The following is a 13,884-nucleotide window of genomic DNA, read 5'->3' as shown; positions in this document are numbered from 1 at the left end:
ATTTCAGTACCCAAATTTCAGAATTCTAAGTGTTTTGGAACGAGACCCCCTCGACGGTCCGTCGTGCCCATGACGGTCCGTCGTGGGATCCGTCGTCTCAGCCAGTTTTTCCAGAAATAAAATCTGCTGCTCAAAACGACTAAACAGGTCGTTACAATAATGAATTTATTTTTATATGAATTCAATAAATATGATACACAATTTAGTAAGAGCAATGATTTTGAAGTAGTCATTCTACTTTATGTTAATAAATTTTATATTTATGTGAATTTAGTGAATATGATATTATATAAATTAGTGAGATATAATGATTTTAACGTAATCAAAACTAATTTTCATTGAATTTCAAAAATACTCTTTAAATTAATAAAAATTAATTTATTATTACAAAATATATTTATAAAATAATAATATTTTATAATTTAATCTATATTAATTTAGTGATATTTTAGTGTCGAAATTACACAAAGTATTATGAATCGTCCAAACAAGACGCAAAGAATTGCCAGCGAATGCTGGTGAAGTCTCAGTGCTGATGAGGCAAACAGTACTCCCAACTTAACTGTACATTTCAGGTTTCACTCTATTTTTTCAACCTATACATTCATACATACATATAGAGAGAGAAAGAGTAGAGAGAAGAAGAAGAGGGTTGTTTTGGTTTTGCTCAAAAGAGGGGAAAACATGGAGGAAGGACAGTGCGAAGAGGAAGTGCTTGGTTCAAGCTTGACAATGGAGAAAGTTGCTGCTGCTAAGCAATTTATTGAGAATCACTACAAGACCCAGATGAAGAGTATTCAGGAACGCAAAGAAAGGTAATTTCTTCAAACAAAAAAAAAACATTTCTTGTTTATTTTATGTGGGGTCAAATTAGTTTGATGGTTTATGTTTTCTGCTTGTTTTTTCTTCTTCAAAGATCTGTTGTTAGCACTAGCTTTTTATGTGTTAATAGCTGGAAGTAGACAAAAAGGGTTGCAGGTTTTTGGGATTCATGATTTTCTTTTTCATGTTTGGAATAATTTGACTTGATTTAGTTATGCTCAGTTGGATCAGCTGGTTGAACTAAGGGAATATCTTTTTGATAAAGATTTTGGGCATTTTGGCATCAGGGAGTTGGTGCACTAAATCACAAGTATCCTTTTTTTTGATTTTGTTACATTATCAGTATTGCAAAACTGGCGCAAATGCAACAGAATGGATATGGAAGTTTCATAAAGCCAATGCCACACTAGTTTGAGGTGGAGATATAGCTGTTGTAGTAGTACTAAGTTTGAATGTATCACTTGCCATCATGAATTCTCTGTTAAGCTGCTTAATCTATGATAGTCACCATATCATGCTCTAGGACAAGTACTGTTCTTTGACATTGTTGGAAAGCAATGAGATCTGGCCTTTTTTCAAGCTTGACATAGAGAAGGCTTTTGACCAATAATTGATCTTAAATTCTCCCAATTCTAAAGAAAATGGGATTCAGTGAAAGGTGGATAAATCACTATTACTATAGTGAAGTACCCAGTTTTGATTAATCAGGGTCCCTGATGGCTTTTCTCCCCATAAAAAGGTTTCAGGCAGGGAGACCTCCTTTTCCTTTTTCTTTTTATTCCAGAAATGGAGTATCGTAGCAAAATGCTAAAGAAATCCAAGCATTCACAGTAGATTCAGCAATTTGGGGATTCAGTCTCTGTATCCCACTGGTTGTATGCCGATAATACACTATTTTTTGGTGGTGCAGAAAGGTCCAAAGCATCCATCTCAAACTTACATTGCTGATATTTGAAGCTGTCAGGGGCACATATTAACATGCTCAAAAGCATTATTATCAGTCAATGAAGCCCCTAATTTATAGGAGTTCACAAAAATTATATGTTGCAGTATAAGTACATTCACCACAACTTATTTGGGGTTTACTCTGGTTGCTAGATTTAAATCCTCTGAGATCTGGAATTGGTTGATTAGAGAAGCTACAGAAAAGGTTGGCTTCCTGGCAAAAGTATTATCCCTCTATTGGTGGAAAATAAACACTCATAAGTAGCTTTTTAGACAGCATCCCTGTTAATTTTATGTCTCTTTTTCCTTATTCTAATCAAGCTATAAAAGCAGCTTGCTAGATTCGAAAGATCTTTTTTTGTGGGAAGGGAACGGTCTGGGTTATGATAACAAAGTGATCCAAAGTTATTCAACCAAAACTACAAGGCACTTTGGGTATAAAAGATCTAGCAGCTCACATCAAGTGTTTGTTGATGAAATGGTTGTGGAAATACAAATTAGAGGAATTAGGTATGTGGGAACAAGAAGTCAAACTGTCAAACACAAATATGAAGAGCAAAATCATTGGTACATTATGCCCTCATCGTACTGATATTTGGAAGTTCATTAGCAAACTTTGGGTTGAATCTTCCTTGAACTCCTCTTTCAAAGTAGGTAGTGGAACACATTGTTTTTTGGAAAGCAAAATGGCTAGGCAACACTGCTATTCTTATTTGGAATAATTTGACTTAATTTAGTTACACTGAAATTGGATCCACTACTTGAACAAGGAGATATAATTGTGGTACATAATCGGAACATTTCGGTGGCGACTTGACTCAGAGCTAATGATACATTACGAGTATACTGTTTCAATTTGGCTACATTGTGAGTAGTCGAATGAAACAGGCCCAATTGAAGAGGAATGAATATTGAGGAGTCATACAGCCAAGCCAACTAGGACGAAGGCCTGGGGGGGGGAGGATTGTTGTTGATGTATTACGTCTAAATGTATCACTTGACATGAACTCTTAAGCTGCTTACTCTATGATGATCACAGTATGTCATCCGGGAAGAGCATTTGACTTTGACGTCTTTGGAACACAATGAAAGTTATATATCGAAATCCCTACTTTTAGCTGGTTGTTTATGGATGATCAGTTTTAAAGGTCCAGATTTTACTAGGTCAGAGTGACAAATGCAAATGCCAAATTGGGACTCTATTAGGGATATCAGGCTGAGAAGTTTTATGCTTTCTTAACTCATGGGTATGGAAGTTGTGTAATAGGATCAAGAAATTTATTACAGTATAAATCATAAATTGAGGGCCTGTTAAGAATAATTACAATTTTATCTAAATGGAATGTGTACTTTAATGTAATTTCCTAAGGATATAAAAGCTGATCAACATTTTGTTTTGAGGTATTGTACTTATATAGTAGTATACAGTAGGAACACGTATGAGATGCCTGTTACAAAAGATTGGGTGCTATTGTAGAAAAGCATGTTTCCTACGATGTTAATTGCTTTTGTTACATTCTTGTATTCAAAGATGCTTTTGTTACATCTTGTATGCAAGGATTTTTCTCCATCACATTGCTTCATCAATAAAAAAAGAAATAGCAATTTAAACTTTTAAGCAAAAATCAAAGTTGATCTTTTCTAGAGTTCACTTGTTAATCTTGACATTTCTTTGACTATATTTCACTAAGACTAAACCCACCTCCTCCCCCCCCCCCCCAAAAAAAAAAAAAAAAAGGAAAAAGAAAGTAAAAGAAGAAGCTTAGCATGCTATGTGTACAGGCATGATTGTTAATACATTGTAAATTTACGATCGCTTGCTCTCTCTCACACACACGCGTGTATATATATATATATATATATATATATGCATGCATTTAGGATCTATAACTATCACTTAATTTCCTGTAGGATCTATAATCTTGATAATCCTTCCTATTTTAGAATGTGTACATCACTATTTAAACCCACAATAGCTTGAGAGTATAACTAAGGTACACTTCTCTAAATATCTTCCTTGTCTTATATTTGTTACAACATTGTCTAAAAATAGGCGTTGGATTCTAGAAAGAAAGTTAGCATCTTCTGATGTGCCTAAAGAAGAGCAAATGCATCTGATCAAAGATCTAGAGCAAAAGGAGACGGAGTTTATGAGACTGAAGAGGCACAAAATATGTGTGGATGATTTTGAACTTCTAACAATTATTGGCAGAGGAGCCTACGGTGAGGTCAGTATTATTCCTTTAAGGTCTGAGTTTTGTTTGTTCACGTTGCAAGTAAATGGTTTCCTTTCATGATTTTCCGTTTCCATTTCTACTATATTTGATACAAATGCTTGGATATAAAGAAACTGATAATATAAAAAAGTAATATACTTCTAACATCTATATGACACCTTATATTTTGGTAAATTCCAGAAGGTTGACATTTCTATTCATAAAATTGCAATTTCCACAAATTGTTCCTTTAGGTACATCAGGTTAAGGAAATTTCAAATTCATTTGATGTTTTAATTCAATCTAGAAAGGTTTCTCTATAAAACAAACTTTTCAGCCAGTACAATATTATTTTTCCATCTCAATTGACATTACACAAAAGTCAATAATTATTTTAAATTCCGTATACAGTCAAATCTCGTCCAATAAAATATATGGGGAAGTAGAAAGTACATGCTATTTGAGTGCTCGCGATCTGGTGGGCATTTTCTCTTTTTGTGTCCTTATGTTATTATGTTGGAGAACCCTCGTCTCATGAGTTAACTTTTGGGATTTAGGCCCAAGGTCCATTTTATGAACGCCTACCATGTTAGATGTCAAACAACAACACACAGACATATTCAGTCTAAAGTCTAACCTGAAGAATGATTGCAGAAATTTCCAAAAAAATTAGTCTTCTTTTTTAAATGACAAGTTCTACCAAAACAAACTACATAACAATGAAACTTTCAGTGAATAAAGTTACATTTCCTCTCCCAGAAAAAACTATCATTCTATTTTAGGGAGAAGTGGGACTATAATTGCTAGCATCGCTTGGGACCATGACTACACAAGAACAAGGCTTTCAATGAATGAAGTTGCACCTCATGTCCCATAAATAACTACCTATTCTATTTGCGGGCGAGTGGGGACTATTATGGCTTTGCACCCTTGGGACCATGAGTATCTTATTCTCTATCTGATTCGATATCTATGTTAGCATTAATGCTTATTGCTGGCTTTCATGGTTGATGTTGGAGTCAGTATTCAAATGTCCTTGGGGAGAAAATCGAAATGACTAACCTCAGAGGTTTTGTTTGGACAACGCCAAGGAAGATTACTGAGGTCTTGCTCAGCTGGGAAGAAACAGGTGTAGGATTGATACACAGAGATAGATGGAGGATGGTTCATGCTTGTGTTTGGGGGACAATCTGGAAAGAGAGAAAGTCCAGATGTTTTGAAGATGTTAGCAGTTCAGTTCAGAGGATTAAGTTGAATTGCTTTAGACTTTTATGTTTTTGGTCTAACCAGAGACACATAGAAGATATCGCTTCAATGATAGACACCATAGTGTTTTGTTAAGGTCTCCGGAGCAGTTCTCTTCTTTTTTCACTTTTAAATATGGTTCGAGCAATCTTAGTGCTGTTTTGATAATATATAATATATGTTACCTTCTCAATAAAATCAAAATCACTATATTCACCAATATCTTCTCCTTCTGTGTACATGGATTGTGCTGCTATTGAACTTATCATTTTGCTGAACACTCCCAATTCTAATACGTGAATGTGCTCTGCAGGTAAGATTATGCAGGGAGAAGAAATCTGGTAACATTTATGCCATGAAGAAGTTAAAGAAATCTGAAATGCTCATCAGAGGACAGGTGAGAAGAGCAATTGCCTTCATTATTTTTCTATTTGGTTTTCATTATACGCCTACTTTTATCAATGTTGCTTCTACTCTCTGGTAGAATATGTAATTATGATGCTAAGATACCTCAGATTTGGAAATTGGCTGCCTGTACACATTGACATACTACTGGTTATGGTGATATACTGCCAAGTTTAGCCTAATTCAGCCTATATCCTGTTGCTCGCACTATGATTTTGACTGTGTAAAAATCAGAAGTTATGGTGGAGAACTATGTCTACATGTATATGATTGACAATTGGGAAAGATAGAAATGCTTAGATGTTTTGAAGAATGTAACTGTATTCTTTTGTTTGACTTTTGGTGTAAAGAAAATGTTGTAGAGGATTCAGAATCCTTAGTTGACGTGTTAGACTCTTAGTAAGATAATACAGGATACAATTGTGGCCTTTTTAATTGTAAATATGTCTGCAGCACTGCTTCTGTGCTGATTTAAAATACTGTTACCATACTCAAAAAATTTCCATAGGGTGGAGAATTTGATATCCAAAATCAGCCCAAGGTTTACACAGTTCAACCTTTGCATCTGAATCTCATTCACTTTTCAGACAGATTAAAAGCTTTTGCACCTGGGGGTATCCTGCAGAAATCTGCTAATTCAGTTACTGTCCTGTTTCATCTTTAAAGCACCAGTTCTGTCTTCTATGAGGAGTTTATATTATGCAAAGAATTAAGATGTGCTAACAACAAATTTATGAGCAGACTTTAGTACTACTACTAATACTTATTCGGACAAACTCCCATCTAAGCTACAATCTCTAGGAATATTAGTATGTGGATTTAACTAAGAATAGATTAAAGAAAGAGAACAAGGATCATATAGGCAATACTAACTAGTTCAGATTAAGAGGTTATTGTTATTACACTTGCAGTAGGTCTTGAAAGGGTTAAGTATGAGACTCAGAACTTCTAGTTTTGGGAAAATCTGTGTTTTTAACTAAAAAGACAAATTGGTTACTAATATTGGAGGGATATGAATGAGAACAGAGTGGATTATATAATGGATTACTGCCCAACCTCAACTAGTTTGGGATTGATACATAGTTATTGGAACTCCCATGCAGTGTTCTCTTGAACCCTTTAACATCCAATACTTGTAAAACAGTAAAAGCGAGTAAAGAGGATTCCTAATACATCCTGGAGCGTCAGGTTTTCGTACTCTTGTCTGATTCAAGTTTCATCTCTGGACATGCAAAAAGACCAGTTTGAGCATCTCCAAAATGCATGTGCCAACTAGTTTCTATTTTGCATCGTGTGTGATCTCTTGGGCTCTTGGGTAACCATACTTTCAAGTATTTCTGCGCTGATGGTTTGCCAGATAAAATGTCTGTCATTATATAGTAGTCAGTACATTTCATAGTTACATCTTCCCATCAACTCGGACCAAGATTTTGAATTTAGGAAAAAATATAGGAATACTTCAGAATTAGAATTTTTCCCTCATTGGTTTCTTTGTCATTTAAAGATAAAGATTTTTCGGTCATTAATAGTTGTTTTCTAATACCCTCTCTTCTTTATATGAGAAACAAGGTTTGTTTATTTAGGTTTTATATTTATTCACTTTCTCTATGTAACCTGTGATGCTAGATGCTATCACCGCATTTGTGCCAATTTTGGTGGTTAGTGGAATAAGATAGTTGAATAGTTTAATTCATATCTTTCTATGTCATATACATGGATTTATATACATGAGAGGACCTAGATCCCATGAAATCTGGGATTCTATAAAATTATATATTATATAAAAAAAAGGAGAAAAAGATATTCTAAATTACAACAATTATCTTTAAGATCTTAGAGGATCAAGTCTTGATATGGAGTATATCCTCTATCAGTAAACACTCCCCCTCTAGCGGGTGAATGGATATCTTCCATTCCTAGCTTGCGTATTGGATCTTGAAACACATTATTTGGTAGTCCTTTTGTTAAAACATCGGCCACCTGTTCTTTTGTAGATACAAATGATGTACAAATGTGTCCCCTATCTAATTTCTCCTTAATAAATGTCTATCTACCTCAGTATGCTTTGTGCGATCATGTTGTACATGATTATGAACTATACTTATTGCTGATTTATTGTCACAATATAGTCTCATAGGTCCTTCCCATCTTATCTTCAAATAATCAAGGATTATCTTTAACCATAACAACTCACAAACTCCCATAGCTATAGATCTAAATCGGGTTCTGCAGAATATGTTTTTATTTCATAGGTCCTGGCAGCATCATGTACTTTAGAGTTTTGTCTCCTTCACTGCATCCCAAATTTCCTTAGGGGTTCTCAGAAACATAACGCTATCGCTGATTTCTGGAAGCATAGAGTTCCATAACCAAGACATCACCATTGCATCATGTTCATCCCATACATCAAACGTGGTGTCTTCTTTAGATGGTCCTGTACCAAGAAGGTGTCGTATTTTCCCTTTACCCTTTAAAAAAGGTATGAACCAGTTGAGCCCATTTTAGGTAATTTTTTCCATTCAACCGATAAGAGGCTTGAATGATTTGCAAATCACCCGATGAAACTGTAGAGTTATTCGCTACAGTTGCAGAAACATTTCCAGAGGCTGGAATAGTTGCAGCAGTCACATTTTCTGGACAAGATGAATAAAACCATTAAAGAATAAGCCTAAAACTCTGATACCATATGGAATAAGATAGTTGAATAGTTTCATTCATATCTTTCTATCTCATATACATGGCTTTATATTCATGAGAGATTGTGGAACAGAATGACCTAGATCCCATGAAATCTGGAATTCTATAAAATCATATATTTTTCCAAAAAAAGGAGAAAAAGATATTCTAGATTACAACAATTATCTTTAAGATCTTAGAGGATCAAATATTGATATGGAAAATACCATCTATCAGCCAACAGCTAGGATTAGTGCTTTTGTTACTGGATATGTTGTTGCATTAATTGAGGTGTTTGCTAGCATCCCAGACAACTGATATGAAGTGTAGCACTAGAATAGTTACGGATCTCCTGTTCAATATTTTTTCCTTTTTAATCTTATCGTATGAAAGTACTCTCTGGAAACTTTATGACATGTTTTCTAGGGCTATATTTTATTTGTACGTTCAAAGGGGTCCCTGTGGTCCTTCTCCTCATTTTACTGGACAGCTTTTCTTTTGTAACTTAATCTTCTTCTGGAGCCCCCTTCTCATGTAGGTTCAGCATTGATTTCTTAAATAAAGAAAACTTTATTGCCTTCAAGAAACAGAAATGATCCAAGTAATACACCAAGGTTGATTGTTCCCCGCATGAAATGAAATGATTGAGCGTCATATTGAAGTAATTTTTCAGTGTCCGCTGTATGAATGATTGAAACTCGTGAAGCTGCTCATGCATTCTCTATTTAATAGGAAGTTGGGAGGGTGGGGTCTGTATCCTGTTTACATGGGGTATATCCGCCAACTTTGTAATCCCTATTGAAAAAATTGATTTTCGCAGGTGGAGCATGTGAGAGCTGAAAGAAATTTATTGGCAGAAGTGGCCAGCCATTGTATTGTAAAATTATACTACTCATTCCAAGATGCTGAATATCTCTACCTTGTCATGGAGTATCTTCCTGGCGGTGACATGATGACTCTGCTGATGAGAGAAGATACATTGTCTGAAAGTGTAGCTAAATTTTATATTGGTCAGAGTGTCCTAGCTATAGAGTCTATTCACAAGCATCATTACATTCACAGGTATGTTTGCGTCAACTTCTTATTTGTGAAAGCTACTGTTATGAAATAATTAAGACTTAAGGTAATTTATGTGCATAATTTGAATGTGAATATGTAATCGCTTTCTTGAGGTATAGTTCTTTCCATGTTGTGACTATTTTGGTGTTTATATTTTGATTTTCTTTTTTTACAGAGATATCAAACCTGACAACCTTCTTTTGGACAAAAATGGTCACATGAAGCTCTCTGATTTTGGTCTCTGTAAGCCTCTTGATTGTAGAACGTTATCCACATTAAAAGAAAATGAAGCTATGGATGATGAGAATATAAAGGATCCTATGGATATAGATAGCAGCTTCCCAGATACCAATGATGGAAATAAGTGGAAAACCCCCCGCGAAAAGCTTCATCATTGGCAGATAAACAGAAGGAAATTGGTATGCAATATTACTGATATATGTTGTTTCTTCTTTGCATTGTGTAAGGATTTACAGAATGTCATGGAAACAAAATTCACGTGTTGCAACATGGAACCCAACAAGCCACTACCTGCTAGGTGAACCAATAATACAATCCGAAGCATAGTATAAGAAACATCTTTATAGGAACCCCCTAAATAGATGAAAAGGATATCTCAAAGCAGCAGAAGGCTAATATAAGATACAAAATCATGTGTTATAGTTGAATGAATTTATCTTGTTCCAAACACTTACGCTTATGTAATACCAGATTATTGCAGGAATGAGAAATTGTATTGGCTTTTATTTCAGTCAATGAAGAATGCTTTTTTGCAATATGTCAATAACTCTGATATAAAATCTTAATATTCACTTTTGTAGACACTAAATTTAGATCTGTGTTATTTAGCAAGTATTGAATTTTCTATGTATTTAAAGCTAATTTTTGTCTTCTTCATCTAAAAGGCCTTTTCAACAGTCGGTACACCAGACTATATTGCTCCTGAGGTACTATTGAAGAAAGGATATGGAATGGAATGTGATTGGTTAGTGTTCATTCCGAAATTAGAATTAGCTTTTTTGCATAGATCACCAGGAGTTCTTGGATTCTCTGCTCATGCATGAATCAACGTGACAAATGTCTAAATGTCAATAGTGAGACCTTCTTCAAGTTGGTAAATAAATTTGTTGAACTAATTGATGGATTTCCCTCCCAATATTTACCTTGGATACTTCTCTTTTGATTAGTTCGATTGCTAACATATGTGGTGGCACCTTTTACTGATAATGATAATTAAAAAACTGTATTCTCTGTGTTTTATTTTAGGGAGAACCCATCAGTGGCCACCTAAACTTGGCATGAATTTTCACTTAGACACTTTAACTAGGTTTTGTTCATTTTAGACACTTCATGGCATGCACAACTATGTCATTTTGACACTTTTTCGACAATCTGCCAAATTTGTTAGGTGTGTGTAACACACTCACTAATGACATGTCAAAATGACGAATTAAATAAAGACATGTGGCATAAAATTAATTATTAATTGATGAATTTTGAGTAGGAAAAAACTACCAATGACTCATTGACATGTCTTTAACCAAATAATTAATGCAAGTCAAAAATTGTTGCTTTAGTACATACATATGGAGTCCCATTTTTTTCTACTAAAAATTATATAGCTTATCTATTTGATTTGAACTTTTTCCTTGATTATGATGTAAGAAGACATACAAATGGATTGGAACTAAAATTGTTTATTGTGAAGGTAGGATTTAATAGTTGAAAATATGATTTCCTTCCATTTCTGAGTGTGTTTTTTTCTTCTTGAAATTTGTGTTGTTTTTTCTCAAATTATTTTGAGGAGGAAGAAGGACAACAAAATAAGTGAAAGTATTTAAGCTTAAATTTGTTTTTTTTTTTAAACTGTTAACTTTAGTCTATATATCCACAGGTATACTACAACAAAAGTTTAGTTCCCCTTCAAAAGTTTTACAACTTACAGAATAAAATAGTCTTAGTCTAAACTGCTACCTGTAACTAGCACATCAAAGATATCTTCTGTCCTAGTTAATATATCTTGTTCACACCAAAAATAGAAAAGAGCTAAGCAGTCCATCTTGATCTTCTGTAAACTATTCTGCCAATTTTCAAAACTCCTGCTGTTTCTCTCTTTCCAGATTGTCCACCAAATACATGCCGGGAAAAATTTCCATCTCTTCTCCTAGTCAGAAGCATTGCCATCTCTATTCCAGCTGCTCAGGATTCCTTTAATGCTCCCTGGTTTCACCCATCTTATCCCCTTTAGACAGATGAACATTCTCCATAATTGTTCTGTCCATGTACAATGCAAAAAATGATGGTTAATTGTCTCAGCATGTTCTCCACATAAAGTACATCTCGAAGCCAACTGATAGCCTCTTTTCTTTAGATTTTCATGAGTCAAAACTGCTTCTTTTGTTGATAGCCACATGAAGCAGTTTACTCTGTAGGGTACTTTTGGTTTCCAGATGATCTTCCATGGCCATTCCATCTCCTGTCCAGCATTCTTGTTGAGTTCCTTATACACTGAATTTACTGAGAATTGACCTTTGGTATCATTCTGCCAAACTAATAAGTCCTCTTTTCGGTGAGGTTGCTGAAAGAGCCTACTGAATCTGCCACTTTGTCAATCTCCCTATCCTGAAGGTTCCTCCTTAAGAACAAATTCCATCCTTGTCCAGTCCACATTGTAGCCACAGTGGCCTGTTGATGTTGGCATAAAGTGAACAATTCAGGATGCAACTGTTTCATAGGGACAGGACCCATTCCACTTATCCTCCCAGAAGGATGTCTTTGACCCATCTCCCACTTCTACCTTGGTTCTGTGATATAGCACTGGCCATAGATTTCTGATTCCCCTCCATACGGTGCATTTATATGGAGTACTTATCATTTTAGTCATCCACTTATCTTCCATGCCATATTTTGCTATGATGACCTCTTTCCAGAGCATGTTATCTTCATTTGCAACCTTCCACAACCACTTCATCATTAGGCTCTGGTTTTGTTTCCTCAGATTTCTTATGCCTAGGCCTCCTGTGTTTTACTCACCATCAGTTCTTTCCATTTAACAAGATGAAACTTCTTCTTATCTTCACTGCCTTGCCATAAGAAATTTCTTCTAAGAGCATCAATGCTATTAGATACACTGGCAGGCATAGGGAAGACTGACATCATATAAGAGGGGTAATGCATCCATCACACTGTTAATTAAAGTCAATCTTCCTCCCAAGGACAAGTACAAACTCTTCTAGCTAGTGAGTCTCTTTTCACATTTCTCCGGTACCCCATTCCATATGCCTTTGGACTTGCTTTTAGCTCCCAAAGGCATACCTAGGTAAGTAGTTGGAAGCTCCCCAACCTTGCCTCCTAGTGTTCTGGTCAAACCTTCTGTATTAAGCACACTATTGATAGGATAGATGAAGCTTTTCCCCCAATAAGCTTAAAATTTATGGGCGCTAGAATTCACTTTTTGTTTGTGGCATTGTCAAATTTATTTCACCATGGAAAGAGTTTAAGCTTTGAAAATGGTAGCCAAAAAATGGGGAAGAAGAAGAAGAAAAAAAAGTTAAAATTTGATAAAATGAGGCTCTCACACGCGTCCAATGAGTATATCACACTTGCTATGCCATCTCAGCAGAAAGTGTCGAATTAACACAGCGGGACATAAAATGAACGGAGCTTAGTTAAGGTGTCTAAGTGAAAATTAGTGCCAACTTTAGGTGGCCACCGATGGGTTTGGCCTTTATTTAATAAGATATTCTATTCTTTTTGGTGAAGATATACTTTCTTTTCAGTCTGCTCTGAAAAGTTCGACATATTTCTATATTTGGAAATTCTTTAGTTTGAACATTCTGATTTTATCCTAATTGACAATGTCATGTTTAAGGCAATTAGATATTAAGGGTACTTTTGGTGCGTCATATTCTGCCTGAGTTAAAACCTTTCTTTTCTTAAACTCCTTATCCATAATAAAATGAAGTAGAGGCAGTCAAAATTTGTGGCACCGCTATGTTCATCTTAAGTAAATTCAATCTAGCAATACCTATTAGTGGCAAACAAAAAACAAAAAAGAACCCCCTACCAGACAAGGAATGGAATGGTCAAATAACCACTAATAACAGAAAAGAAAGCAAAGTTTGATACAAATGGAGGTTGAGAAAGCAGACTAAGGTTATCTGGTGTTTTTAGTTGGGCTGCCTGCTGCCTGCTTGTGCTGGGAAGGCAAAGGAGAAGTAGGGAGGAGTGAGGACATCAGTGTTAGCATGGGAGGATGCTGCATGAGGTAGTGGGATGGGGGACAAAGGAAAGATTTTGGAGCAGTTGGAAGAGGGGTCTAGAAAAGAATTTCTCCCTTGGGGGACAAAACATGTTAATTTGAAGGTGAATGGAGTAAGAGTTTCTTGATTTTAGTCCATGGAAAGGTTAGGAAGAAAGAAGTAGGATATATCTGTGAGGGGTTCCCACTGCCTCCGTTTATGACCAAGTGGAGAGCTGTAAATTAAGTGCTTAACCTCCCCCCCCCCCCCCCCCC

At 35.4% G+C, this 13,884-nt stretch overlaps 1 protein-coding gene across 1 annotated transcript in view; it reads left to right on the top strand.

The window, feature by feature from the left end:
- Nucleotides 1-643: 643 nt before the first annotated feature.
- LOC107028802 (serine/threonine-protein kinase tricorner) overlaps nucleotides 644-13,884 on the top strand; it is a 21,483-nt gene continuing 8,242 nt past the window's right edge. The window contains exons 1-6 of the mRNA XM_015230003.2: nucleotides 644-815; nucleotides 3,821-3,995; nucleotides 5,542-5,625; nucleotides 9,130-9,371; nucleotides 9,544-9,787; nucleotides 10,274-10,353. Of these exons, the coding sequence (XP_015085489.1) occupies nucleotides 685-815; nucleotides 3,821-3,995; nucleotides 5,542-5,625; nucleotides 9,130-9,371; nucleotides 9,544-9,787; nucleotides 10,274-10,353 (956 nt within the window). The 5' untranslated portion in view covers nucleotides 644-684. The remainder of the gene's footprint in view (nucleotides 816-3,820; nucleotides 3,996-5,541; nucleotides 5,626-9,129; nucleotides 9,372-9,543; nucleotides 9,788-10,273; nucleotides 10,354-13,884) is intronic.

The sequence above is a fragment of the Solanum pennellii genome, chromosome 8, assembly GCF_001406875.1.
Source record: "Solanum pennellii chromosome 8, SPENNV200".
In the NCBI taxonomy this organism is placed as follows: Eukaryota; Viridiplantae; Streptophyta; class Magnoliopsida; order Solanales; family Solanaceae; genus Solanum; species Solanum pennellii.
The sequence above is the reverse complement of the archived record's forward strand: the minus strand, read 5'-3'. Positions and strand labels throughout refer to the sequence as shown.